The 26,239-nt window shown below is 41.0% G+C and overlaps 3 protein-coding genes across 3 annotated transcripts; 1 reads left to right on the forward strand and 2 right to left on the reverse strand.

The window, feature by feature from the left end:
• Positions 1-11,256: 11,256 nt before the first annotated feature.
• eef1g (eukaryotic translation elongation factor 1 gamma) lies at positions 11,257-17,353 on the reverse strand. Its single transcript, XM_085789702.1, has 10 exons — positions 17,324-17,353; positions 16,363-16,521; positions 16,085-16,148; positions 15,482-15,624; positions 15,156-15,299; positions 14,913-15,042; positions 14,380-14,584; positions 13,102-13,274; positions 12,135-12,259; positions 11,257-11,615 (listed from the first exon to the last, which is right to left on the reverse strand). Exons 1-10 carry the CDS (start codon positions 17,333-17,335, stop codon positions 11,457-11,459), a joined length of 1,314 nt encoding a protein of 437 aa, XP_085645828.1. The 5' UTR covers positions 17,336-17,353; the 3' UTR covers positions 11,257-11,456.
• A 235-nt stretch (positions 17,354-17,588) lies between these two features.
• On the reverse strand, positions 17,589-20,555 carry polr2g (RNA polymerase II subunit G). The gene is made up of 8 exons (XM_085789703.1): positions 20,397-20,555; positions 19,978-20,087; positions 19,459-19,618; positions 18,790-18,840; positions 18,624-18,689; positions 18,345-18,416; positions 18,149-18,182; positions 17,589-17,910 (listed from the first exon to the last, which is right to left on the reverse strand). The coding sequence occupies exons 1-8, from the start codon at positions 20,406-20,408 to the stop codon at positions 17,897-17,899; spliced, it is 519 nt and encodes a 172-aa protein (XP_085645829.1). The 5' UTR covers positions 20,409-20,555; the 3' UTR covers positions 17,589-17,896.
• Positions 20,556-20,767: 212 nt separating this feature from the next.
• Positions 20,768-24,994, forward strand: LOC146979707 (uncharacterized). The gene is made up of 6 exons (XM_085789700.1): positions 20,768-20,863; positions 21,004-21,216; positions 21,305-21,469; positions 21,558-21,657; positions 23,670-23,800; positions 23,939-24,994. The coding sequence occupies exons 2-6, from the start codon at positions 21,163-21,165 to the stop codon at positions 24,227-24,229; spliced, it is 741 nt and encodes a 246-aa protein (XP_085645826.1). The 5' UTR covers positions 20,768-20,863; positions 21,004-21,162; the 3' UTR covers positions 24,230-24,994.
• The last annotated feature ends 1,245 nt before the right edge of the window (positions 24,995-26,239 follow it).

A 26,239-nucleotide genomic window follows, 5' to 3' on the forward strand; every position in this document is an offset into this window, starting at 1 on the left:
CTGTTTCATCCACTTAGCCACCTTTTTGTCCTCCCTTTCCCTAAATTTTAAGATTAAATATTAATATCAGTAATTAAGTTAATCCACTACCTTTGCCTAACTACATGTTTTCTAATGTACTTGTTCAAGTTAGCTGTTTAGACTACTCAGAGGTGTATATTATGTTAAAGCAGAAGTAAGCGATCCGGTCGTTTTGGCTAACTTCCTGTCAGCCGATGGAGTTAGCAGTCCCCGCCCTCGTCCCTACGTGACCACATTCACGCGCATCCCTTGGCTGCGCACACAGAGAGGAACGCCCCTTTATGCCGTTCTCTCTCCTCATTGGATAAAGGTTGTAGGATACAAGGAAAGTTTTCTCCTCGGCTTACAGCAGAGCAGAGTGACTGACAGACCCGTGTTTCAGACCAAACACTCTATGTAAGTGATTGCTGTCGGAAGATATAACTATTTAAGACTTATATTAACACAAATATTCCGCTTACTTCTGCTTTAAAGCTGACTCAATAAAGATAGATTTTGAGTATATTTTTGGCCTTTTTTATGCCTTTAATGGATAGTACAGTTGAGAGAGACAGAAAATAGGGAGGCAGAGAGAGGCGGAATGACATGCAGTGAAGGGCTGCCCGATGCAGGATTCGAACCGGGGCTGACTGCAGTGAGGACTGTGGCCTCTACATATGGGGCAGTCCTCTCAACCTACTGCACCACACAGCGTCCCTGAAGATATATTTTGAAGTAAAAAAAATTATATATATTCTGTCTTTTTTGTTTGTCAAGTTACTCTAAAATCTCCTCTCCAGTGTGTGCATACAGTTGTGCAAATGGCATGCCATGTGGGATGCAGATGTATGTGTGTGTAGCTGTAATCTATATGTGTGCTTGCTCAGCTCTCACATTAGTGTCCTTGAAACACTACTCACCAACCTGTCGCACCCATTCTCCACAGGGTGAAAAAGCAATAACGTGCAAGGAGTAGCACAAACACAGAGGAAGTTACTGCGTGGCTTTGTGGGCTCAGAGCAGGGAGTGGCACACACACACACACTTGTGTGCACATAATGTATTTTAATGTTACCACATTACACCACCATCTAAGACAACTCTGATTTTGTTTTCTCTGGAATACAGAGTGCAGCCCTCCCACAAAAAGAAGGCCCACTGTTTGAGTGTGTGCACATGTGTGCATTTGTTTGTAAGTGTGCATGCTGAGATCAAAGTGAAGGGGAAATCCCATGAGCAGGAATCCTGCTCTGTCCAAAGTGTAGTATTACATTACTCTTTGGACTCTGCACAAACAGGTCTAAGTGTAGATGCTCCCAACAACAAATAGATTTTAAGGATTCCTAAAAAAAATTATATGAATGAGTAGGTGCACAAAATGTATGACATTGTTTTATCAGCTGCTGAGTTCATTGATACTGACCATGTGCAACTTTATTTTCTCTTAATTCAAATTAACCCTCTGGTGCTTTTCTACATGATTTACACTTTTAGCTTCAGGAAAGCGTTGTTGCATTGGCAATGAGGATCATCATCACACAGTGCCGTGCTACTGCACCTGTTTGCACAGCTCCATGCATGTTGAACGTTTACCAGCGAGGTGTGGCTGTTGTTGCCTTTGAATAACAGTTTCAGCTTAGAGCAACTACTGCTTCCAGACAGACAACTCCTATGAAGTGTGCACATGAAAACAGCAGGGCTCCTGTCTGAACTGTGTGCTACCCAACAACTTTTCTGCAGCAATGTTTATGGTCACATAACAACCCCACAGTAAACACTTGCCATGCTGCGTGTTATTTTACTGCTCACAATGACTTTCACTCCCAGTCAAGAACTCGTTGTCAAATGCAAGGTAAATATTGTTTTAGTAACCTTTATCGCTTATTGGTTTGGCCTTAAATGCAGAGGTAAATATTGTTTTAATAACCTTTATCACTTATTGATTTGCCCCTATTAAGCCTTAATCAATCAAAAGTGGACGTTTGAGATTAAGATATAGATAAGTAGGAGAGAATGAGCCTCGAGACAGCTGAAACTGTGGATTGCGCCATAGGAACATATGAATATTAACAGGATTTTTCATATCCAGTGCATGTTTTTACCGACCCAGTTCCGTCTGCCTGTCACAGCTTTGTGGCAGGTCACTAGATGAATACAAGGATATGTGGGAATGGGTGTGTTTCCTGGTGCTAGGTGTGTCAGCCAGTGTGAACCAACGCAAATAGTTTGGCTCAGACGAGCACGATGAGTCACAGCCCATGACTACAATGAAAACAGGGCAGCTCAGACTGTAGAGGGGAGGTAAATCAGAGGATTAGATAGGGATGGACGGTTGAATATGTGTGTGTGTATGTTGTGTGTGTGTGTGTGTATGTGCGTGTGTGTATGCTGGTTTGTGTACGTACGTGAGAGCATGTGTATGATTAATGTGTCCCACAGGATAAGGGAAGTCACATGGCACTGGCCTGAATAAAACTTTAACTTGTGATACGATGATAGAAAAGTGATACCCCACCTGAATCTAATGGTTTTAATTCTATCAAATCTTCTTTAGCAACTGTTTGTCTCTGCCCATAGACAAGATGGCAAGCCAAATGGGTGGGGGCTACGCATTTGATTGTGTAACACATGTTTAATCAGACACAAAGGTCTCTCTGCACACATTACACATCAACAAAATTTGCAACAGTTTTCAAAAAAGGCTAGTGGAGTGAAAATAATCTTGTATTATAGTTGCAAAATGTTGCAGTTATTAGATGAAATTCCTTCCTAAATTCAGACAATGCAGGCAGTGTTCTTGGCAAATGGCCTGTTTGTATGAGTCATCAAGATCAGTTGTGAGAACACGAGATACAATAGAAGGATTTTATTCCAAAACACACTGGAGAATGTAACGCAGAGTTATTTTCTGATTCTTATCTTTTCTACTCTTGTTGTATGCTTGTCTCAGGTGACTTCCACACATTTATCATAAAAATTTAAAGGTTTAAATGATCGTTTATTTTATAAGCAAGGTGTAATGTTTGATTTCAATGACTCTGTAATGTGTCATGTTTTTTAAGGTGTGCTGTCTGGTGTGGTTTTATTATCCTCTGTTGTGAAATGTAAGCCTTGGCAGTGATTGCACTCAAAATTTGAACAAATGGCAAACCTATTCAAAGTGGGTGCTTTCACTGAAAGTGATCCGCATTTGTGGTCATTTGAGAATGTCAATGAACTTAAAAAGTCAGTCCAGTCCAGTTAACAGACAAATCTACATCTGGAAAGATCATTGTTGAAAGCGGGCACTTCACTACACAAACCCAAATTGTGTGCAGATTGAAGAGTTCTTTGTATACCAACTTCATTAGATTTCTCTCAAACAATGCAACATTGTCAGTGTTGTGATAAGTGTTTCACCAGCCACTGCTGAAGACACAATCAGATAAACATTGCCAAAGAAGCATTGTCAGTGCCAAATAACGTCAAAGAAAATGTGTTACAGATTCAGCTTGTGTTCTTTGAAAATGAATGAATGTACTGTTGTTGAAGAGGAATCAAAAAAGCTGCCAAATAGTGAGCTATCATATGTTAATTCCTACAGTTTTTTCCGATACAAAATCTCTTCTGTTTAACTTTTTCTTTGATATTTTTTTTCTTGGTTGTGTTACAGTTGAATTCAGTAGAACCTGACTTCAGTGGATATAAGAGGAAAATAAAAAAAAAATGGGGACAAGCCATAAAAATGGAGGCTCTGCAGGGCCAAAACTGTAATGAGTGCACATTGTCTGTCATCACCTACAGCATCTACTCCCAGTTTTCATCTCAGGACACTGAAGGATATGTTTTAGTTTCACGTCTTCAGCTGAGTATCTGTAGCCGCTGAGTCTCATCATCTATATTGTTGAGATAACAATGTAAAATCAACAACTCACAGATTGTTATTATGTCCCCCTCATTTATGTAGGACCGTTGAGAGAATTTTAATGTAATCAAATGCAATTCACTGTAATAAAATAAGAACAAACATATTCAAAAACAAATAAATGCAGCTGCTAACCATTATTATTTAAATCTTTTTTTTTCTAATCGTAAAAAGTTAAATCCTTTCTTCTATTAGTGGTGGAAAGAACACCAAGAAAAATATTCAATATACGTACTTGTTCTTTAACAGTTGTTTCACTTTCCACAAATATAATGCATGTTATATTTTGTGAAAGAATATAATCTATAATATTTTATAGATATAGATATAGATATTATTTTTAAATATCTAAAATATGACTCCACAAATTGTTATAGTTTACTTATTATATTTTACCTTATCTCACTTTGCAATAAAAATAAAATGATTATGATTTTTGGCCTGTCAACTAAGTCCAATATTCAAGAATCAAGAATTTATTTTCGCCATTTTGTGCATAGCAAGCTGGGTACAATAGGAATTCTTGTGCGGAGTTCCCCCCAGGTCAGTCTTAAAAGATTATTAAAAGACTTGTTAAAAAATAGTGAGTCAAGACAAAAGTAAAAAAGTAAAAAGAAAAAAAACATTAAAGGACAAAAAACACAATTAAAATAAGTAAAGCTGCCATATTGTTTAAAGTGCAGGAGTGATGTCAGTGGTGTACCTGTTGTGTTTAATATTTGCCATGAGTCTGACTGTGGCTGGGAAAAAGCTATTGAGAAGCGTGTTTGGTGTGTGATTATACTGTCTGCTTGGTTGTGTCTGAGCAGAGGATGAACGGGGTGGGACACGTCTCTCATGATTGTCTCTGCTTTTTTCCTGCAGTGCTGAGAGTAGAGATTGTCCATGGATGGAAGTTTAGTCCATAGCTCTCTGCAGTCTTGATGACTCTCTGGAGGGCTCTTCTCTCTGCCTGTGTGGTGTTGCCATACCATATGGTGATGCCTGTAGTGAGAATGCTCTCTATTAGTCCTCTATAGGCTATGGGTGAGAGGCTGACGGCTCAGCCCCACCTTCCTGAGCAGTATGATGTAGTACCGTTTCTGGGCCTTTTTCACTGTGTTAGCAGTGTGTGTTGTCCAGCTCAGGTTTGATGTTATCTGTAGACCCAGAAACTTGCCCTCTCCACCTCAGTCCCTTTAATGAAGAGAGGCTGCAGAGGGGGAGATTTCTTCCGGAAATCCATCACTATCTCCTTTTTACTCCTCTTTTGGTCTCCACCGAATCAAGATTGAAATCTTATAACTGTTAGTTGTAACTGAGTCTTCATGGCAGTTTGGTGTTTGAAGTTTGGTAGGAGCTTCTTTACTAAAAACTGAAGATGATGCTATGAGAGCGACTATGAGAGTGAACTGAAGCTGTAGCCAGGCAGTGATCAGAAAGCTCTTTAAAGCCACGGGGAGCTGCTCAAACAGGTGTTAAATCCTTTCATTGTGAAGGGAGTCTCTCTATCCACACGGTCATTTGAAACGTTGTTATTAAATATTATTACATATCAAACAGTGTAGCTGTTTGACTTGGAATGTAGAACATCTACTTGAAATGGGATCATCTGTTTTTACTGTGTATCAGTCACGCACTGTATCAGAAGAAAAACAACTGTATATGTAGTATATTACCCAACGTTGCTTATAATGCAAAAAAAAAACTTTTGAATGTCAACATGTCACTTTTGTTTGAATATATTTTTATTAACTTGAGTCAGAATCACTAACTTTTCCCTCTATCCCTTGTTTCTATCTCAGGCTGAAACCAGTGAAGCTTCAAATATAATTGGAAAATTCCTGATCTGTAAAATTGCAGTGAAAGTTCAGGAACGGCCTCATCCTCTATGTGAAGTCTTTTTTCCGGTTTAATTTGATTTAAGTTAATTCAATTAGCACTGATGATTGGATTTCCTTCATCTTCTTGCAAAATTAATTGGACCATAAAACTAAAACAAAGGCAGAGAGATTAAGTTCCTATTCAACATATCAGTGAAAAAACTTGCCCTTAACTCAATTATTACATACGTTATTTCATGACACAGGATGCAGTGTTTCACCACACATGCTTTTGTGCTGTCCTGCCAATGGAGCCGTGTGCGCAGACAAGCTGGGACGTCTCCAAACAAAGTGGACCAGAGTGAGTAAGAGTGTATCCATGGAGAGATTACAGCTACAAAGAAATCACAATCGGCTAATGACGGTGCACACTACTCAAGATACACTATCTTGCAACACACAGGTCACCATAGTAACTCATCATTGGTAATCTGTTTGGAATTCCCCACAGCGCGTGCTCCCTCACACACACAAACACACACACACACACACACACACACATAAACACACACTGATGATTCAGAAAAGCGAGTTGTTCCTTTGGTGCACAAAGGAATGTAAGGGAAAAAAGGGGAATAGAAGACAGACTGAATTGTGGTTTCCACTGTGAGTTGTGAGTCACGAACACGAGGGAGGGGAAAAAAGAGACTATTCTGGGATGGCTGCTATAGCAACATAATAAGCAAGGGGGCAGGTACTTGCAAGGATGTTTCCATAGCAATGCCCTGTGTGTGTACGTATAAATATCACATGGCACGGAGCTGTTTAGTAAGTAACTCTGCGTTGTTTGGTTACACAAAAAGATTTGCAGTAGTTTTTTTTCGTGTTTTTTTTTGGGGGGGGGTTTCTCAGAAAGACAGAGAGAGAGAGAATACCCACAAGCCCACATACCCACAACTCATCACCCCCCACCCACCCCCACCCACCACTCCCATTCTTATTTCTCTAATTGGAGGTTGAATGCTCCACCTATATGTTCACAGTACACTCATCTAAACACAAATGAGAATACCTTCCACAAGTTTGGTCTTGCCACTGCCATCGCAATGTGCAAGCTGAGTGATAACATTGCTGAAATTTTGCCTTCAGGTATGGCACTGTTTCCCAACTGTTCGGTCATATCAGCTCCGTAGGCAGTGACGCAACTCCGCATATTTGATGCATTCACACAAAATACCGCTCTGCGTGATTAACCCATTGTGTGATCAGTGTCTTAATACTGGCCTGACAATCACTCACTGTTCATCTGTTTCGAGTCATTGATCAGTCGGGGCGATAAGTAAGTTTCGCAACAGCTTCTCCACCCTGTGGCCCACCCCTCATCACTTGTGCTTTGACAGAAGCAGATACCTTCATGAGCTGCACATTCTTGTCATAGCTTTAACTGTTCCAACTCTCCAGCTCTTTCGAAGGGTGGGATATAAACAACCAGCAAGTCGGTACATGAAATGGCAATTAACTCTTTCCAGAGGAGGGTCGGGGTATCCTCTAGGTTTCCACTGCCTCTGACTATACCCCTGCATTAAAAAGGGAAGCCTATTAAATGTTCTGACACTGCTGATTGTAGATTAAGGCACCTGCATTTTACCTATGTACAACACCACAGTTGAAGTTTATGTGTGTATTTGTGTTCAATGACAAGATAATGGATAGCCAGGGGCCAATTTAAAAATTAAAGCTTCAGCGCACAACACACCCAGACCACAATGGCTGACTGGATGTAATAGCTGTATTGTGTGCCAAGTGGAGGGAAGATGAAAGGGTAGCAATTATTATTCACACTTTATTATTATTATTTCATTTCTAGGGAGGTGATCGATATTTCCGCATTTGGTAGTCATGGCAGTGTATATTACAGTTTTGCTTTAGTTTGACAACATCAGTCCTTCTGCCCCACCTCCTTATACTGGTAATATGAGCCAGAGGCAACTCTGGGGTTTCATGTCCAAAAGCGCAGGGGCTGTCTGTTTTCCCTCTGCCGTACCTCTCCTCTCTCCTCTCCCTCGTGTCACGCACTTTCCTCCCTATACTCTCTCACTGGCAACCTCTGTTGCAGGGCAACACAAACTAACCGAGAAAATACATAACTAATAATCACTTCTCCAAACAATGGCTTGTTTAAAGATGTTGCTTGCAGGCATTGTTATGCAGCTGTGTCTGCTTAATGACTATCATGTCATCTTGTCTTCCCCTGTCGTCTTCAGCTATTTCCCCTCAGCAGACTCACCTTTGACCTCCCTCATTCCATTCCAGTACTGAATTGCTACGCTGTGTTTTAGTGCCACACAGAAATGTGCAGCTCACACACCCCTTTAAGTGCAGAAATAGGAAGAAACGCTCCTCACGCCTGAACAAAGGTTAAGATCCAAAGCTCACTTTTATTGTCTCATAGAAGGCCGTTAAGATCTCTTTAGATATGCATCTATACCACTATTGTATTTGTGTATTTATCGGAGTCTGAATTTGCCTTTGAATTCCAGTTTAGCATTCGCATGTGCTTAACTGTACCTTCAATGCATGGAGGGGACACTCGAGGTGAAGCAGCCCTTCTAAGTGCTGACTAAGGATCCATTTTCCTGCCCCAATTCCTTTTGCTCAAGTTTGTGTGAGTGGTGTGTGTGTTGGTAGGGGGGGACTGGAAGCCCAACCCAAAACTGGAGTCTAGGGAAAACTCCATAAAACTTAGAGGGTGGGACTCTGTGGTGGCCGAGTGCTGTCTCTGTACGCCCAGAGACGTCCTTACAACTGACAACACTGACACAGTGATATTGGCTGTTAGGCCCAAAAAGCCCCTTAAACATGAGGAAATATCTACCTATAAAGAGTTTGTAGCTAGTAACAGCCCATCCCAATTCAACAACATGCACATTCTCATCTTATCATAACAGTCTGTCTTTAAAGTCGTAAGACAAATGCAATAAACGTGGGGGAGGAACCCTCGTAGCCATAGCATCTGCAATGCATTGACGTTCTTCAGAGAATACTGTGTTGTATTTCAACCTCGGACTCCCCAGCGTTAGCTCTTCACCTCGTTGTTCCAAGCCCACCGCCGACCGCCTCACTCTTTTCCAGATGTGTGTCCTACACCACCAGATGCTCAGCACATGCATACTGTGCCTAAAGCTGCTACAGGGGGCTGACAGCCACACAGGGACCTTGTGTGGTGAAACAATACAGCCAGTCTCTCTCTCTCTTTCTGTGTTACTCTCTCAACAGCACTCTTCTACTGCTTTTAAGACAAACCCCCAACTCACCCCACCCCCCTCCAGCCCGCCCCAAACGGACAGAAAAAAAAAAGAAAAAGGAAAAAAAAAGATGTCCAGGGACCAAGGATCGAGGGAGAGGAAGGAAAAAGAAGTAGTATGTGTGTGTGCAGCCAACAGAAGAAATAAAGACCAGGGGGAGGAAGGTTGGCAGGACTGGAAGAGAAAATGTTGCTGTTGGCACAAGGCTGCATATTGTTCATGTGTTTAATTTTAGTTTAACTTGTAACAAACACAAATAAGGACCAGAACACTTTATGGACTTTATACTGACGCTTTTGAGTAGGAAAATTGCTCCAAGAGCATTGAAGCTGTGTGTCTATGTGTGTGTGTTCTGCTTACATTAATTTCATATTTGATTGCAAGATGAAATGGCTTTTGTAACATCACTCCTTCAGCAATCCAAGGATTAGCCATCAGCCGTGTTGCAACTGCCTCGATGACTGTGGGTGAAGCTATTTGCTCAAGTTACAGCCCTCTTCCACTATGATCCACAGGATGGGTGAGTCATGTGTTCAAGGACTTGGGCGCTTTGCTGTTATGGGAAGATTTCCATTTTCTGATTTCCATGAGACCACAGAACAAACTAAAATGGCCTCCCTGATTCAACACTATGGTGGAAGATGGTTGTGCCAAAATGATCTTGAATCACGCTTAGTAAGCTGGAAAATATGACACATCTGACTCACTCCGGGAAGAGATTCCCCTCTTGTGCATCTCTCGTGTGTGTGTGTATGTGGGGTGTGTGTGTGTGTGCGTGTGCGTGCATGTGCGTGTGACAAAAAGAGATCCATGATTTTGCATAATGTTTTTGAACATATGCCATGTTTAAGTTAAAACTGGTTATGCTAAATACATTACTCAGCATTTCCAAAGTGACATTCAAGATGAAGTGAGTTCATAATTTGAACAACAGTGCACATTATTATGGGCTGGGCCAGGTGTTCTTTTTTTATCTGTTGCTGTATGAACAACAAACAATGAAGCACCTAACAAAGAAATCAGTTAGGGCAGAAATGAAAAGTTAAGCCCAGTTGCAGGTGTAGGAACGGTCAACAAATGACAAAAAAAACACTTTCATAAAGTTGGGTGTGTCTGAATAAATCAAGTGCTTTGTCTTCACAGCTGAGCATTAACTCTACCTGGTACAGACACTATGAAGCGTCAAAACATTTTCCTCAGTCATTACAAAAGAACGGAAATGTTTGAAGCTGCAGGTTCACGTGACAGAATAGAAAATGGCCTGTAAATGTTCCATCCCCCTCAATGGAAAGTTTTTCTTCTTGATATCATGATACCAACTTGCAGAAGTAGGCTCTGAAACACAACATTTCTGCATTTGAGTTGGGTGTGGCCAACCCATACAGAAGATTACAGATTTTTTTATACCCATCTGTCACATCATTAAAAGGAACATCATTCTCAGTTTGAATAATTTTATGGATTTGATTCAGTGTGAAGTTTTTCCATTCATCAATGTTCATTTAATGCATTCATAAAATGAACATGTAAGTGGATTAGACTTCTATGTTACTCAGGAGAAAGTTAAAACTGTTTATGGGATGACTTTTCAAGCAGCATTCAGTTGGATGCTCCTTGATTTGTTCCAGGCTTCTACTCCCTGGGGAAGCTCAAGGAACATTACAAGAGCTCATAGTTGAAAGTAGACTGCATTTTAGTTTGAACAAACCACAAAGCTCAGCCCAGTCATTTTCTTTCTCTGTCTGGATGCTCTCCATTCAACAAGCACGTCAGCTTCCTGGTGACAAGTCTTTGCCTGCCCTCTGCAGGGATCAGACTATACTGCATCACCAGCTGGACGAAAGTCCTACGTTTAAGAATAACAGCTGCTAGGGACTAATTTTAACAGTTGGGCCAAAATGTTTCGTAGATGCATTAATGCATTCAAAATCAGTGTCAGTGGAGCAAAAAGCACATGTAGTTCACTACTACAGCAAGTTGATACCAAGCTAAAAAGGCAATGCACTGACCCCTATGGGCTAAGTTACAAATATCACCAACCACACCCAGCACCACTGTTGGGTGTGGTCCTACAGCTCACTGCTGCATTATATAACAGCTAAAGTGTAAAAATACACCGTCAGTTTCTAACCAACCATGTGGAAAATAATACAATTTATTGATGAAAACACTTTAAATACAAATAAAATACGCTTTTTACTACCAGATAGGACTAAAGCCATACACCAGACATCAAATCTCACAGTTGGCATGGTGGAAAATGCTTTATTTTGCAGGTCAAACAAAAAACCAGTTGGGGCCACGGACAATTCACTTGTCATTAAACACTGTCATTCCAAGTCATTCTTGCAGTTAAGTAAGCACGTGGTGGCTGAAAAGTCCATAAGTTTTAGGTTGGAGAGCAGAAGCGCAGAGTGCTTTTGTTCAGTCTGTCCCAGGGACCTCTCACTTGAAGACCTTGCCCTGGTTGAAGGCTTTACCCACATGCTTGAACTCTCCCTCCCAGGCAAAGTACTCCTTTACCAGGGTCTTGCACTCCTCGGTGTTTGGATCCAGCTTGCGCCACTCATATGATTCATAGTCGATCTGCCAGTCTTGACACAGCTGGGAGAGGAAAAAAACAATTCCTTATTTGAATCAGCATGAAATACCCTGTTGCTTTGATGTCATGTGATAATATGAAACAACCACTGATTATCAGATGACAGATTATTCACTGATGTTTATCCAACAGTGAATACATACCATCAAATATGTGCTGTCAACACACCATGTATGCTACAGTTGCTTCGGTCTGAATGTTACAATAAAATTATCTGAAATTTGGATTTCAGGACATTGTTTAGTGTGGCCACAGCATGAACCAGCCTTTTTCCTCACTGAAACAGAGATGACTGGGATGAATGAGGTCTTTTGTTTTTCTTCCCCCGTCAGATTAAGACTTGGTGCCATGATTGGACACTGCCTTGCCCAATGACAGGGGACTATCCACTAGCCAGATATAACGAGTCTTATCCGGTCGTTTAATCTCTCAGGAAACAAATTTGTTGGTCAAAAGTAAATGCTTGAGGGTGGTGTAATGATATCAGACACCATGGAAAGTGTTTACTCTTAGATACTTACAGGGAAGGCCAGGTCCTGGCCTCTGAAGATCCAGATACCAGAGATGCTGCTGTCGTTGTTGCCGCCAAACAAGATGACGCTGGCAAAGCCATTCTTTCGGAGTTTGTCCAGACGCTGGAACATACCTGTGAAGAACAAAGAGGGTGTTTGATGCACAATGGATGAAATAAAAAAACATACAAGATGTAGTGTAAGAGCATTGGTCAAACTTAAAGCAACTTCATGTCACCTTTGTTCTTAAAGGTTTCACTCAAGACCTAACTTTACAGATAGCCAAAGAAAAAGGCTGCAAGGCTGCAACAACACTTTAATACGCCGAGACGAGTCTTGTTTCAGTGTGACCACAGCATGAACCAGCCTATTGCTCACTGTTTCAGAGATGACTGGGATGAATGAGGTCTTTAGTTTTTCTTCCCCCATCAGATTAAGACTTAGTGCCATGGATGGACACTGCCTTGCCCAATGACAGGGGACACTAACCCTAACTGCTTTCCCCACAGAGAGATGACTCCTGATGGTAGTCCAGGGACTGATCAGACAATTGTAGCTCGTGACTCGTGCCATTGATATTGAAAGCAAATTAAAAATGTATGTTGCGACCTTGAAGCAGCTGAGACTTGGAAAAAAAAAAAAACTAAGTATTTTCTGAATATTATCTTGAGCAGGTTCCTGAAGAAATGTGCGTCATTAAAAAAAAAAAAAGATTGTTAAAGCTGGTAGTTAATGTATGCAACTTTTAAGGGCTCCATGTTGTACACTTTGAGTACCTTTGGTCAGCTCAATATAGTTTTACATGTCCTTGCTCCAGAGCTCTGGCAAGAATAGCCCATTTAGCTAATCAGAGTAGAGGTTCAGTCTTTCCAACCACCATGTTCAAGATTAATACATATATACATATCTCAAAAATACAACAAGTAATTCCCTTTGGAACAATGTGTTCGGTGAAGTGGCTGTCGCCAAGTCTCACCTGTGATGAGGTTGCAGCTCATGAAGGTCTGTGTGAGCTCGTTGGGGTATTTGTATTCGCAGTACCAGATGGAATACCCCTCGGCATCAAAGTGCTCCCAGAAGTGGGGAAGGGCTACTTTCAGGGTGTCCTCATTGGAGTACTTTCTCTTGAACTCGTCCATGACGAATGCGCTTTAAGAGGGAGAAAAGAAGACGGATTCAGATATGTTTGCCGTCTGTACATATAGGGAGGAGAGAAATGAGTTGTTGCAAAGGGATTTGACTACACAGATGTCATCTGTGGACTCACACTTAACTATATTTATCTTAAAGGTTATAGTTACAACTTTTTCATCAAAAGGATTCATTTTTCAAAAATAATGCATCCACAGAATGTCTAGAGGGGTGCAGAATAAAAGTATTAATTTTACTGAATTAGAAAAAAAAAAGTATATAAATAATTGTTTAATAAATTTTGGCAGGTCCGAAATATATAAATATTGACATCTGGTTACATTGGCAACGTCGGCATGGAATGATCTCTGTGGCAACAGCATTAGAACGTTGATGTCATGTGTAACTGCTGTAACTGGCAACCAGTAAAACGGAATGTTGGAGCGAGAGTTCTACACCTACTGGCCAGGAGGAATTAAACTTGTAGCTATCACCTTTAATATCCATTTCACAAATAAAACAAAGCTGTAGACAGTTGCTGGCATTCTGCCATCACAACATTTGAGTCTAAGTCAGTTTTGGAAATTATCCATTATCTATCCACTCTATCCTTTTAAAAATTGCAGATTCTTTTAAAAATCAGCAATATGGCTTCAAAATGAGTCTTGTTTCAGTGTGACCACAGCATGAACCAGCCTATTGCTCACTGTTTCAGAGATGACTGGGATGAATGAGGTCTTTAAGTTTTTCTTCCCCCATCAGATTAAGACTTAGTGCCATGGATGGACACTGCCTTGCCCAATGACAGGGGGCTCCCTGCAATCCAACAACAGGAGTTGGTGTACAGGTCTGTTACTGACCCACACCCACACACACACACTTAACACCCTGAACTTAAGTGATTCAGTGAGTCATCAAATTCTCTAAATGCACCATGGAGTGTCACCTCCACCCACTGATTAGAGTCAAAAAGCAGAGGCAAATAACATGAAATAGTCTGCTGAGGTGATCAGAACAAAACAAAAAGACTGACTCATTACATAAATGTGACGTTGAGTACCAAAATTAAGCTACAAACTAATAAACAACCACCTACCGACAAGTAAGGTCTATAAACATTTACCTCTTAGGCAGGTGTGCAAAGGGGTCCTTGGCTTTGGGCTCCGCAGCCAAAACTGCATCACAGTCGTCCATCTCTTCTTCTGGTGCAGGCTTCTTCTCCTCCTTTTTCTTTTCTTTTTTCTCCTGGGGCTTGGCTGCCTCTTTTCCTGCCTTCTCTTTCTTAGCAGGGGTCTCCTTCTTGGGCTGCATCTCAGCAAACTTCTTGGCTGATTGAAGAGAACAAAACAATCAAAAACATGTTTTCTCTTAAATGCTCCAATTATCTGTCATTGGTTTTGGACCCTCTGAGACCACACTTGGCAAGGGCCTTGGAAATGAATGGTAAAATATTACAAGCAATCTGACTAAGTCTGCAGAAGGACCCATGTAACTGTTAAAATAAATAAGGCTACACAACTGACTTTTTTTTTTTTTTTTTTAAATAGATGATTCAGCCCAAAACTATTCAACAAAAAGCTAAGTACGGTACTGATTTCACCCTTCAAATGTGCTAAACAACCCATCCTCTAATCTAATTCATTGCCATTAACATACCATCAAACTGGGCCATCTTCTCACACAGCTTGACCTCTCCAAGGACAGCCTTGAACTGGGGCTGGTTGACGCAGGTGACAAACCAGCGGGTTACGTTGCCGTATGGCTGACGGAAAGAAGGCTCAAGGACCTAAAAAAGGTACAGAGATGCATTCATTTTTAAGAGCACACTGGAACAATAATTATAGATGAAGTGTTGGTCCAGTAACTGTCAAAATGTGTGTAGCTGTTCGTATGTCAGACCTGCTTGTAGAGCCAGAGCATGGAGCAGGCTACAGTGATGTCAGCAAGGCTGACCCTCTCTCCCACAAGGAAGGTACGGGTGGTCAGGTGCTGGTTCAGGACTGCAAGGGCCTTCTTCACATCCTCCTTGGCCTGCTCTGTGGCCTGGACAGATCCGCAGTAAAGAAGAAAAAAAGACTGAGTGTTGCATGATATTTTAAGTCTACAATCAGGCACTATATCACAACAGGGTGATGCACTACAGCCAACTGGCACCCACTTCCCACCACAGCTACAAAACAGTAATTTAAGTCTTTAGCTTGGTCAGGGAATGCTGAGCTGCACACCTGCTTGTTGAACTGCATGATTCCCAGAGTGGGGAAGACCCATGCGCTGGCTGGAGGGATGATCTCTGAGTCAGCGAAGCTCACCCACTGCAGCACCTGGGCTGCAGCCTGGGGAGTGGCGCCACGCAGGGCTTCATTGCTCACTGTTGTTGAAAGACAGGGAAATTGCTTTTTAGGGGAAAAAAAAAAAAGACTAAAATTACAGAGCCAGTCCACATTTAGCATGCAGAACACATACAGTAAGTGCATTTTTCACAGCTGAATTTCAACACTAATGCATCGTCATCAAAGACGTGCATGCAGTTACAAGTGCAGACTAGTTAAAATTCTGACAGGTGCAACTGTGCTACAGATTTGTTATATTCCAACAGGTTTTACAGGCTTGGTCCCATGAAGATGGCTTTAGAGAGCCGCTCTAACAATAAACGTTTATGCTTTGCTGACCCAAATTACACATTACAGTAACTCTAAATCTGTGACTAACATCAAAGTCTTTGTATAGAAGTCATTTATTTAACTAAGTGGGATTTTGCTCTATCCATAAATATAGACTTTAAAGATGAGCACAAACTTATTTTTTGTATTAGTAAATGCAAGACTTACGGAAGTGAGCAATGGCATTACTCTCAAACAGACAGAAGCCGTCATCTCCCTGGTAGGCAGGTACCTGCAAACCAAAGCATTAAGATGTGTTGTTATCCAGTGAATTAACCAGTCTAGTGCATGAGCATATTTGGTAACACCACAATAATGTTATCCAACTAGTTAAAGCCATTTTAATTAATCACATTTAAAAACTGGTCAACCGGTCACTGTTTTGACCACATTCACTGCTACAAGTTGAACGCATATATAAATCCCATTTAATTGTTTGCACCAACCTTGCCCAGAGGGAAGTTGTTGAGGAAGGCTGGAGTACGGTTCGTCTGCCCGAAGGTGAAGGCAGGGGAGCTGCTGGCAACTTTGAGGCGAGCACCACTGTACTGGGCTGCAATCTGGGCCTTGAAGGCCCGCCAGTTCTCTGGGTATGTGTACAGAGTCTGAAGGGAGGGGGAGAACACAGGAAATTATTATACAATCAAAAGAAATAAAATCAACTTTCACACACAAGCATCATAATATTGCAGTAAAGATAGCTGTAGACTTTGGGGAAGCCTATGAAGGGTCCACCAACATCTCAAATGTTTCAACAAAGCACATCCTCCCTCGTTTCAGTTCATATGGAAAAGATGAATGATGCTATTTAAACCCAGGCGGCTGGCCATTTAAAACCCACTAACCAGGACGGGGAACGGGGGTGAAGCTGGAATACATCTACGGTTTTTCATCCAATACAATACGGTTACCGCTGCCTGATGTGCGTTTGGTCAACACATAGCGAACAAATACTGAGATATTCACGTGGCTACTAGCTCACTTTCAATGCTAACTGTGTCATTACCGGCGATTTCACCGGAGACTTGACACTAAACTACAGTCGAAAACTCAGACGTTACCAAAAGTGGATATGGGCTCTAAGGTTGGACGAATATATTAATAAACGTCCTGGTAGGTATTCACAGGATGAAAATAGCTAAGGTAACGTGGCACAAGCCTGGGCCAGCAAAGGGGCGTCATTCACTTTGAATGCAACGTCAGGGTAGCAAAAGCTAACCTCAGTTAGAATGAAGACTGAATGAAATTCTTCACAAATAAACCCTCTAACATCTTCCTAACATACCGAGAGCCTAGTTTACATGTAAAGGAACTCAATACGGGTGCAGATGGGTCCGATTTTCAACGGATTGCGACAGGAAAGTTAAAAGAGCGCAACATCACTGTCCATCTCTCCATCTTACTCACCCCTGCCGCCATCTTCAGGACGAGAGAAAGAAAGAACGAGGGCGCGCTCCTGTGACGTATTTACGGCCACAAGACGTGCGCGCCCTGGAAGTTTGCGCGTTCACATTTCGCCTTTGTTTAGGACCCGCTGCGCTGGGGCTGATGCTTTGAAACATTTCAATACATTCGATCTGATTATGTGAATTACAGCAGTTACAGCAGAGCAGCCAATATATGATCAAATTAACATATTCTAATACTTGACATAACAAATAACACCAACATATAAGAACAAATAAAATGTTTTATTACACTCCACATACAAAAAACAAACAATATGTAGTTGAAGTCAAAGTTACAAATTCTATGAAAAAAAGAAGAAAAAAAGTGTATGACTTTTTTTGGTTAGAAGAATATTTTCCTTCAGTGTTGCAATTATTCCAATAAAAACAAATCCAGGCTGTACAGCACAATGATAAAACAAAGCAGTTATCAAACTTCACCACCTGTCACCAAACCATCAGTGTAGAAAAATATTAATTTTAACCAGGAATGAAACATCACATTCCATGGATGTGAAACATCTGGTGTGACTCAGCTCACAAGACCTAGAAATAAAAGTAAAGGCCAAGATCAACAACCAGCCATGAATCTGATTATTGTGTGGGGTTAGGGTTAGAAAAAATACATTAACCTAACTGTACCAATAAAAAGATTGTTCTGTGAAACTATCATGTTTTCCGAAATGGAGTAATTTTACATAATATAAGGAATTTTTTCAATGCATGCCGATTGAATGAGTAGATCTAGCGCCTACATGGCAATTTACTGTGGTGTAATACTCACCCAAATAATCATCCATGAGAGAGCCAATAGCAAACTGGAAAAAAGGAGAACATTCGTTATTGAATTAAATTCTATTGCAAATAATCACACAGTGAGTGTTTCCATTAACTACTAAAATCAGTTGGTCTTGTTTTTTTTCCTTTGAGAAGTTAAATACATGGTTCTTAATTACTTAAAAAAGAAAGACAACACTTACAATGTCATTCTTGTCCACTCTTGTTCCCACAATCTTAAGCCTGATCTCATCGTCTTGCTGGATTACAATGTCCTTGAAATGAAAAGAGAAAACATCCTCTAATGTAAGACTCAACAAAAGTTAACAGGTCCTGATTTTTTGCATTTCTTGAAAATACCCTCCTTAACACAAGTATTACTAAGAATTACTTGGATTTTAACATATTTAATTTAAAAAGTGGTGAACACCTAAGAGAAGCTAAAAATGGCATTTTTTGTTACACAATTGTCTTTTGCTTACCTCATCAACTGTCTTATAACAAGGAGGATTAGAATTGGGGTCAAACTCCATTTCTGAGGGGATGGACTGCAAAAAGAGTGTTTCTTGTTAAGAAATACAACAGCAAATAGACATCTAAATATCAATAATCAACAATTCTACAACTACAGATGTTACTCTGACTTACATGGCGAGAGATGAAGCAAGACATCGGGCCAATTTCAGTGAACAATCCAACCTACGAGAAATAAGACAAAACGTAATTTAACCAAATATAATTTTTTTTATGATACAAGAGGAACTATGCAAGTCTGGTTGCTTTTCCGCTGTTTTGCCAACCCTCTTCTCGGCCATGTGTATTTGTTTACAATGAAGCCAGTGAGAAATCAATCAATAGAGCGGTAGATAACATTATATATCATATACAAAGGGACAACGTGTATATTTGAGATTACGTGTCACAGTGCGCAGAGACGAGAGCTAGGACACCGGGGCGGCGTCCCCCCGATCTTGCAAGGTTGGTTTAAGCTTTAAGTCAAGAGACGCAATAAGTGACAGGCACGTGGAGAGCCTCCATTCTCCCTCGTAAGAAGTTAAGCCATTTATTAAACCATCACAATTGCATAGTTCCTCATGTACTGAAGTAATTAACCCAGTTTCTGATGTACATGTGCACATTTTAGGCATTACAGGACATGATCAAGCAATGCAATGTAAAATAACAGTGTGGACAGGGTAGTGAGCTTTTGAGACGGCCCATCACGGAGAATTTATAATGACTTGTGGTATAAAAATAACATTTAAGGACAAAATTTCTGCATAGTGGCTGATCAATCTGCACTGTATTGTACCTCACCTTGTTAACTTGTGTGACCACAGCGTCCACCACTTCTCCTTTGAATGGCCGAAACACAATGGCCTTGTACTTGACGGGGTACAGGACAAACCCTCTGCCTGGCTGGATTACACCTGCCCCAATGTTGTCAATGGTGGTGACTGCAATGACAAAACCATACCTGAAAGATAATTATTAGAAATTATTAACATATATATGTAAAACATTTCATGTGAAAATATTAATATAAAATTTGAATATTTGCTGCATGTGACTTTGTCAAAATAACTTAAAGGTCACATTGTGATCTTGTGCCTTTGGTTTTCAAGTGTTTTAACTGCTAAAGTCCAAGTCATATAACATAACTTTTGACAAGTTTACATATAGCACTGACAGCCCCTATGTCAGTTGATACCAAAACGTAGGGAAATGCCTATTTGCTTGTTGCTTAAAGTGTATGAGTTTGGTTATGTTATTAGTTTGGGTTGGAATTGACTTTAGTTTAGTAACATCTGATCCAAGCTGCAACATGCCACTCACTTGCCAGTGCAGGTACCCTCCACTTCTGTGAAAAGCTTCTGCTTCACGGTGTTGAGGAGGTTTGGACCAAAATACCTCGGATGTAGCAAGATTTCATGCTCCAAAGAAATCTGTGAACACCAAAGAGCGCGTGCATTATTATAAACCAACGCTAGCATTTTATGATAGCACGCAGATATTTTACTGTAACAAGTGTTTATGAAAGGAGTTCGCTTGGTATTCGTCGTTATTACAGACAAATAAAAACACGTCAGTCTGCATGTCAGCAGCAGAAAAACTAATTTGGAGAAGTTTTGTTTAGCAGCATTAGCAATGCTAACCGAGCAACGATCACGCTACATTTCTAAACAAACCATTTGTACATTGCTATTAACCGCCCCTAACAGAAAAAAACGAAACAAAACAATGCACACACTTACATGGTAAAACATATCGGTTACAAAGTTCAATTCGGCCCCGATTAATGATATTAATTTGATCAATTATCCACACCGCCTTCCACTAAATGAATGAAAACCTGTCGCGCATTCGCAACAAAGTCACTTCCGGGTCATTGGGTCGAGTGTCGATGACGTGAAACTTTTTTTTGTTTATCAGGGAAGCGCGCACTCTGTGGAGGAAAACAAGCGCTAAACCCATGTTGACATTAATTGTAGGTCTAAATCAAATGTTCTCAAACCTGCATAAAATGTGTTATGCGTGGTTGGCACAGACAGTACAGTGGGCTTTATACTGGCACCACAGTCCTGCCACACAGCCTGACCCCTGCCGGCGAGGGGGAACAGAGGCAGCCAGCAGGCGGGACTCAGTACCGTGCTCTGATTGGACTGTCTGACTGACTGCGAGCAACGAAGCAAAACCAACATTTTTAACAACAAGCTGAAAGGTAAAAGAAAAAAAATCACAATTAACAACAGTATGCAGCCGTCAGAGGGTCCGATTACCCTTCGCACAGATGCAAACATTAATTGATATGAGCGAGAGTTGTATAGACTGATATTCTTTTCTTTTAAAAAATATTTGCAGCATTTAAACACTTCCTCAATTCTGGGAAGCCTATAAACCATCCCAGCTGACCGCTGGTGACACACCCTCCTCCAGCTGCTCCTCCGTAAGTTACTTTCTAGTCCCACAAGACGGAATTAAAACCCCAACAACAACAGTCTGTTTCCTCGATTGACCGACATGGCGAGTAACCTCGTCGCCAAGTTATTTCGTCCTCATGTGCTCACACAGCTTGTAAGTTGTACTCTCTTTTTTTATTATTATTATTCTTTTATGCTGCCTTTAGTCGTGTTTCTGTCTGACTCTTCGGTTCTCCGTCCAGGCGTCTGTCACGTCGGGCTGCCTGTCCCGAGGGAGGGCGGCGGTTGCGGGGGTCAGACATTACTCCAACGAGCCTCCAGCGGAGACAATCAGTCGCTATCCAGTTCCTTACAAGAAAGACCTACCTTATGATATAGTGGAACTCATGGAGGAAGTGGAGTCTAAGGTAAGCAAAAAGGCTTGATAGTCTTCGAGAGGTATTTTGTGTCAATGCTCTGATTTTCCACCTGCTAACTGATCATGCTTTCTTTCAGGGGGGCTTTTTGCCAAATGTCTTCAAAGTCCTCTCTCACAGGCCAGCAGAGTTTAGAGCCTTCTTCGCATACTACAATGAACTAATGAACAAGGAGACAGGTGTGTGTTTGTTATGTTTCGCTGCAGGTATTAATACTTTTTCAGGGGTCAGGGCAGCACTAATCACGATCCCTGAAACAGGAGGGACATGTAGGCCTATAATTCCTGGCATGCTCAATACTAAGGTCAACAAACCCTCCAGCTCTGCAATAAGCAAAGATGATATTGGTCAAGATGGATCCTTCTTATCACCTCCCCTACAAAGACAGTAGTTAGAAAGTGCTTCACAAACAAAGAGAGAAAATTTGATAGAGAACAGAGGAAATAAGAGCGCCAGACTAAACCAAGCAAACCTGAGCATATGTTAGACAGACAACATTTACAACTTGAAATGTTTCATTTTATCAAAATTCATGTGTGACGACAGATGGGACTGCACAAATATCTTAAGCATATTAGGAGACTTGTCAAAAGTGCAGGGGCTGATGGCTGGAAAGCACACACCACCATATGCAGAAGGTCCATAATATACACTTTTATTTTGATATATTTTTATATTTATTTAAATACTGTGCAGAATGGCCATGCAGGACTCTATACGGCACCATTACAATTTGGAAAATCCTAAATCAACAGGAAGCAAGAGCAGAGAGGTTAAATGAGGTGTAATAAGTGGACATCTGGTGGATATTGTTAAGTGTTCGGACTCTAGCAGCAGCATTTTGGACGTTTTGCAAGTGGTGTAAGAACAATTCATTAAAGCAGATAATGAGAGTCCAATAATGTTGAGATAAAGCATGTATTAGTATCTCCATTTCATTTCTTACCACAACAGACATTGACTTGTTTCCCAGGTGAGAGAAACATGAACAAGTCAGCATATGCAGACGATTATGCTAACAATGATTAGCAGGGGAAATAATCACACTTTGGTTATCTCCACTGAACTGCACTAAGTTACCTGGGTAGGAGGTGTTGTTTACACCTTTTTCAGGTCTGCGCTCCATTTGGCTTTGCCGGTGTGTTGCACTTTAATGGCAGCGGGGGGAACAGAAAACCTCTTTTGGAGTGCAGGTGGTACATGAGGTGGCAGGTGTGGCGCTGAATCTGCTCCATGCTGATGAGCAAACAAGGCAGTGTTGCGTAGCCAAAGGTTGAGGTGAATAAGGTTTAGAAGGAACATATTGGATAGGCAAACAAAACAACAGTCACTCTGGTAAGCATGAGCAGCAGGTGTGCAGGATGGCTCACACATTAAATCCACAATATGTAACTGTGTGCTGCTAAAACAACAGAAGACAGAGTTTGGTGAGAAGCAATTTCACCTTAAAAACTGTGTCTTTCATTTATACAGTATTTGAAAGATGTGCACTTATTCGCTGCTTTTAACCATGCGGCAAATCATGTGTCAGAATACAATCAAGTTAAGCAGCATGAGCTTTAACAATAGAGTTCTTGTTGCAACAATGTGGATTGGTGGGTATTAGTGGAGCACTGGCTGGAACGTGTGCAGCTTGTTCATGTTTCACTCTGGCTATGAAGTAATCAACTGAATGCGTCTGCTCTCTAAACTCCCAGGAGACAAGTAGGCTCAATAAATAGTAGATAATGTTTCCCAAATAGTCTGTAAGAGCCACTTTAAAGCTTGCAAAACTGTATCTAGTGACTTATTAAAAAAAAAAAATTAACTGCTCCTTTAGCCAGTAGCTCTCATTTGGAGTTAATTAGTCTGTGGAGCACAACAATCTTTTTTAAACAGTGAATCTTGTTGCTCATTTGTGTTTTGAGTACACATTTTAAACAGATTTGCTGCTTCCTAAGATTCATTTTGAATCAAAATTGTTGCCGATACATCAATTTAAATAGTAATGTTAATCTAAATTGCTTGTTAAGATTACCACTGCAGAGAAGTGTAGCCCCTTGTTTTAATAAAGCCACTTAAAGGAATCTTAAAAGTTGGTATTAAGTTGTTTCATTAACCTTTATGTGAGCTGTGGATTTTGAACTGCAAAATCACAAAAGTTATGTGACTTGTGGTTCTTAATGTGTATTTATTATCTAATGTCTTCCAGGCAGATTAACCAAGGCAGATCGTGAGCTGATAGTCGTGGCAACCAGCATCCACAACAAGTGTCTTTACTGTGTGGTATCCCACAGTGCACTTCACCGCATCTACTCTAAGAAACCCACTCTTGCTGATCAGGTATCATCTTCCACTGATTTTCTCTGTTATGCTCATAGTAGTTAAGTATAGTTATTGTGGTGAGTTCAAGGACCTAGCTGGAATCAGACTTGTCCTGTAAGCCCCCCTCTGAGTTTTTATAAAACAATCTTTACCCAGGTCGTTGTTAACTATGAGAATGCAGAGCTGGGACCTCGGGAGCATGCCATGTTGGACTTTGCGATGGCCGTGTGTCGCTGTGACACCATCACTGAACAGCATTTTCAGTCTCTGGAGGAAGTGGGCTTTGATCGCGAGGACGCCTGGGACATCGCCGCCGTTGCCGCCTTCTTTGCCATGTCCAACCGACTCGCCCATCTCACAGACATGAGGCCAAACCTAGAATTTTACAACATGGGCCGTGTACCACGGGACAAGGGCAAGGACAAGGCAGCCGGAGACAGCAAGTGAACCACAGAGGTGTCGTGTAACAGACAAGATTACAAAAGGTCAAAGGTCATGTGACGATATGTTTCACACAGTAACTAGAAGTGTCTAATTTCTGTTTCATATTCTTGCTTCCCTCTCACATGTGAAAAATCAGATCTTTTAAGCTTATGTTGGACGCCTGAGTTACAGCTGTTAAAGTTGAACAGTAACCAGTATCGCTACAGTGACTGTGTTCTGAACAACTTTACTGACTCTGTGGCATCAGGGATGACAGATCAAGACTGACATGGAAAGAAAGTGAAATAAATTTATTGATAATTTAGCACATGTTTAAAGTCAATCAAAGTTTTCATACTGTATCTGTAATGTTCATAAAGCCTACATGTGAATGGCTCCTGCCTTGAAAGACTGTGATGCGTCAAATGGTAAAAAGAAGTGTGAGTGAGACTGTCTGAATTTGTGAGATTGGACGTATTGGTTTGTTCTTCCCATGTGATGGGGACAAGTTAATAATTTGCAGGTTGTTTTATATGAAACTTAATGACAGTTTATACAGTCTTCTTCTAACGCCCGTAGGGTTTGTTTGTATATTAAAACCTTTGAAAAATATTCACCCGCAATCCCATATCTCAGGCAGCTCTTTATTTCCTTATCTAGTTCTTTGTAATGATGTGCAGCATAATCGGCATTATTCACAGTCTTGTTTTCTAAACTTAAAAAAAAGATTGCACTTTCCCTTAGCATCCAGTTTGCCTTTTCAATAAATTCTATTTTTCATGATGCTAACTGAGAGTCTTCATCACTTAGCTCTCACAAATAAAAGAGGCCTTAAATTTTAATCGTTTTGAATGAATCATCTTCATCACCGTCACCACTGCTGGCAGACAGTCAATGGTGAGACTGTGTAACACCAGTAGATGGCATTACCGGGATGGTTTAAATTTACACTGCAGGTAACAGAATGGCAGAATGGCTTTTAAGTCATTAAAATTAAGCTGAATGGAGGTCTCTCCTCCCACATACATGAATAGGATCATACATGGTCTAATTTCATTTTCCCCCATGATTTATTTTTATTATTTTTGGGGGGGGGGGGGGGCAACCTACTTTTAATGTTTGTTTTTCCTGTGTTGTGTGTTTTCGAAAGTGACACAAGTCAAACATGGCTCCAGGCATCACCAGAAGGTTCACTTTGGTGAGCATGTGCAAGTGATGTTCGAGTTCCACACGCTCAGTTGCAGTGAGAGCACCTCTCCGAGTTCGTCTGAAAACCGCAAGCGAGGACTCAGATTGATATTTCAAATGAGTTATCAGTGTGAACATGTTTGAAAGTCATCCAAAGTTGGGATTTACTTACGTGGAATGGGATTTGTCAGGCACAAACACACTTTGACTTTGAAACCTGTTGTTAAACTATGAGTAAGACAAGCTGCTGCTGTCACTAAAGGTCACTTCACTGGCGTTTTTTTTTCCCCCTGGCCTCTCCTGTCCTGTTCCTCTCACCCTAATGAAGTGTCATATGTCTTAGAAAATGCTCATGTACTGTTACAGTTTCTCATTAACCACCAGCCCTTGTGACCCCCATGTCTTCTGTTAGTATTAAAAGGGGACAACTGGCTCCAGACAAGGCTTATTAATGGGCTGGGGCTAACCTTGCATCACCCATCTTGTGAGTCTTCAGGCTAAGAGAAGGATAGACTACAGCAGGCCAATTTCTACTATATCTACTCTTGGCAGAGATTGATCACATGAAAAGATTAACAGCTTTCAAGTGGCGGCTTTCACTCCTTTCTTATCATAGTCCGTCGGTACATTGATGGACAGATCAATAGGATTTTATCCCTGTCGTGAGCTGGAAGAGGAGTTTGGGGAGGCTTGGCACTGTGTCTTTATTCTCCTGAGGCAGATAAAACCATGATACAGCACAGGAGAAAAGAGACTAAAGCAAGTAAGTGGAGCGATGAGGTTGTGGGTCAAGTGAAAAAAAAAGAGGATGAACACCAGTGAAGTGGATATCAGTCATGAAGCTTA

This window comes from Trachurus japonicus, chromosome 10 (assembly GCF_045865225.1).
Source record: "Trachurus japonicus isolate A0001 chromosome 10, Traja_1.0".
Taxonomy (NCBI): Eukaryota; Metazoa; Chordata; class Actinopteri; order Carangiformes; family Carangidae; genus Trachurus; species Trachurus japonicus.

Bases quoted from the DNA above. Each gene is read 5' to 3' on its own strand.
- eef1g (XM_085789702.1), bottom strand. The intron at 16,149-16,362 runs GTTGGTGCAAAC...TTTGGTTTGCAG, and splicing joins ACAACTTCCCTCTGGGCAAG to GTACCTGCCTACCAGGGAGA. The intron at 15,625-16,084 runs GTAAGTCTTGCA...TTTCAACAACAG, and splicing joins TAATGCCATTGCTCACTTCC to TGAGCAATGAAGCCCTGCGT.
- polr2g (XM_085789703.1), bottom strand. The intron at 19,619-19,977 runs GTGAGTGGCATG...ATTATCTTTCAG, and splicing joins GAGGGTACCTGCACTGGCAA to GTATGGTTTTGTCATTGCAG. The intron at 18,183-18,344 runs GTAAGTGTTGTC...CCTTTTTTCCAG, and splicing joins GAGTGGACAAGAATGACATT to TTTGCTATTGGCTCTCTCAT.
- LOC146979707 (XM_085789700.1), top strand. From the start codon at position 21,163: ATGGCGAGTAACCTCGTCGCCAAGTTATTTCGTCCTCATGTGCTCACA. The intron at 21,217-21,304 runs GTAAGTTGTACT...TTCTCCGTCCAG, and splicing joins CTCATGTGCTCACACAGCTT to GCGTCTGTCACGTCGGGCTG. The intron at 21,658-23,669 runs GTGTGTGTTTGT...AATGTCTTCCAG, and splicing joins ACTAATGAACAAGGAGACAG to GCAGATTAACCAAGGCAGAT.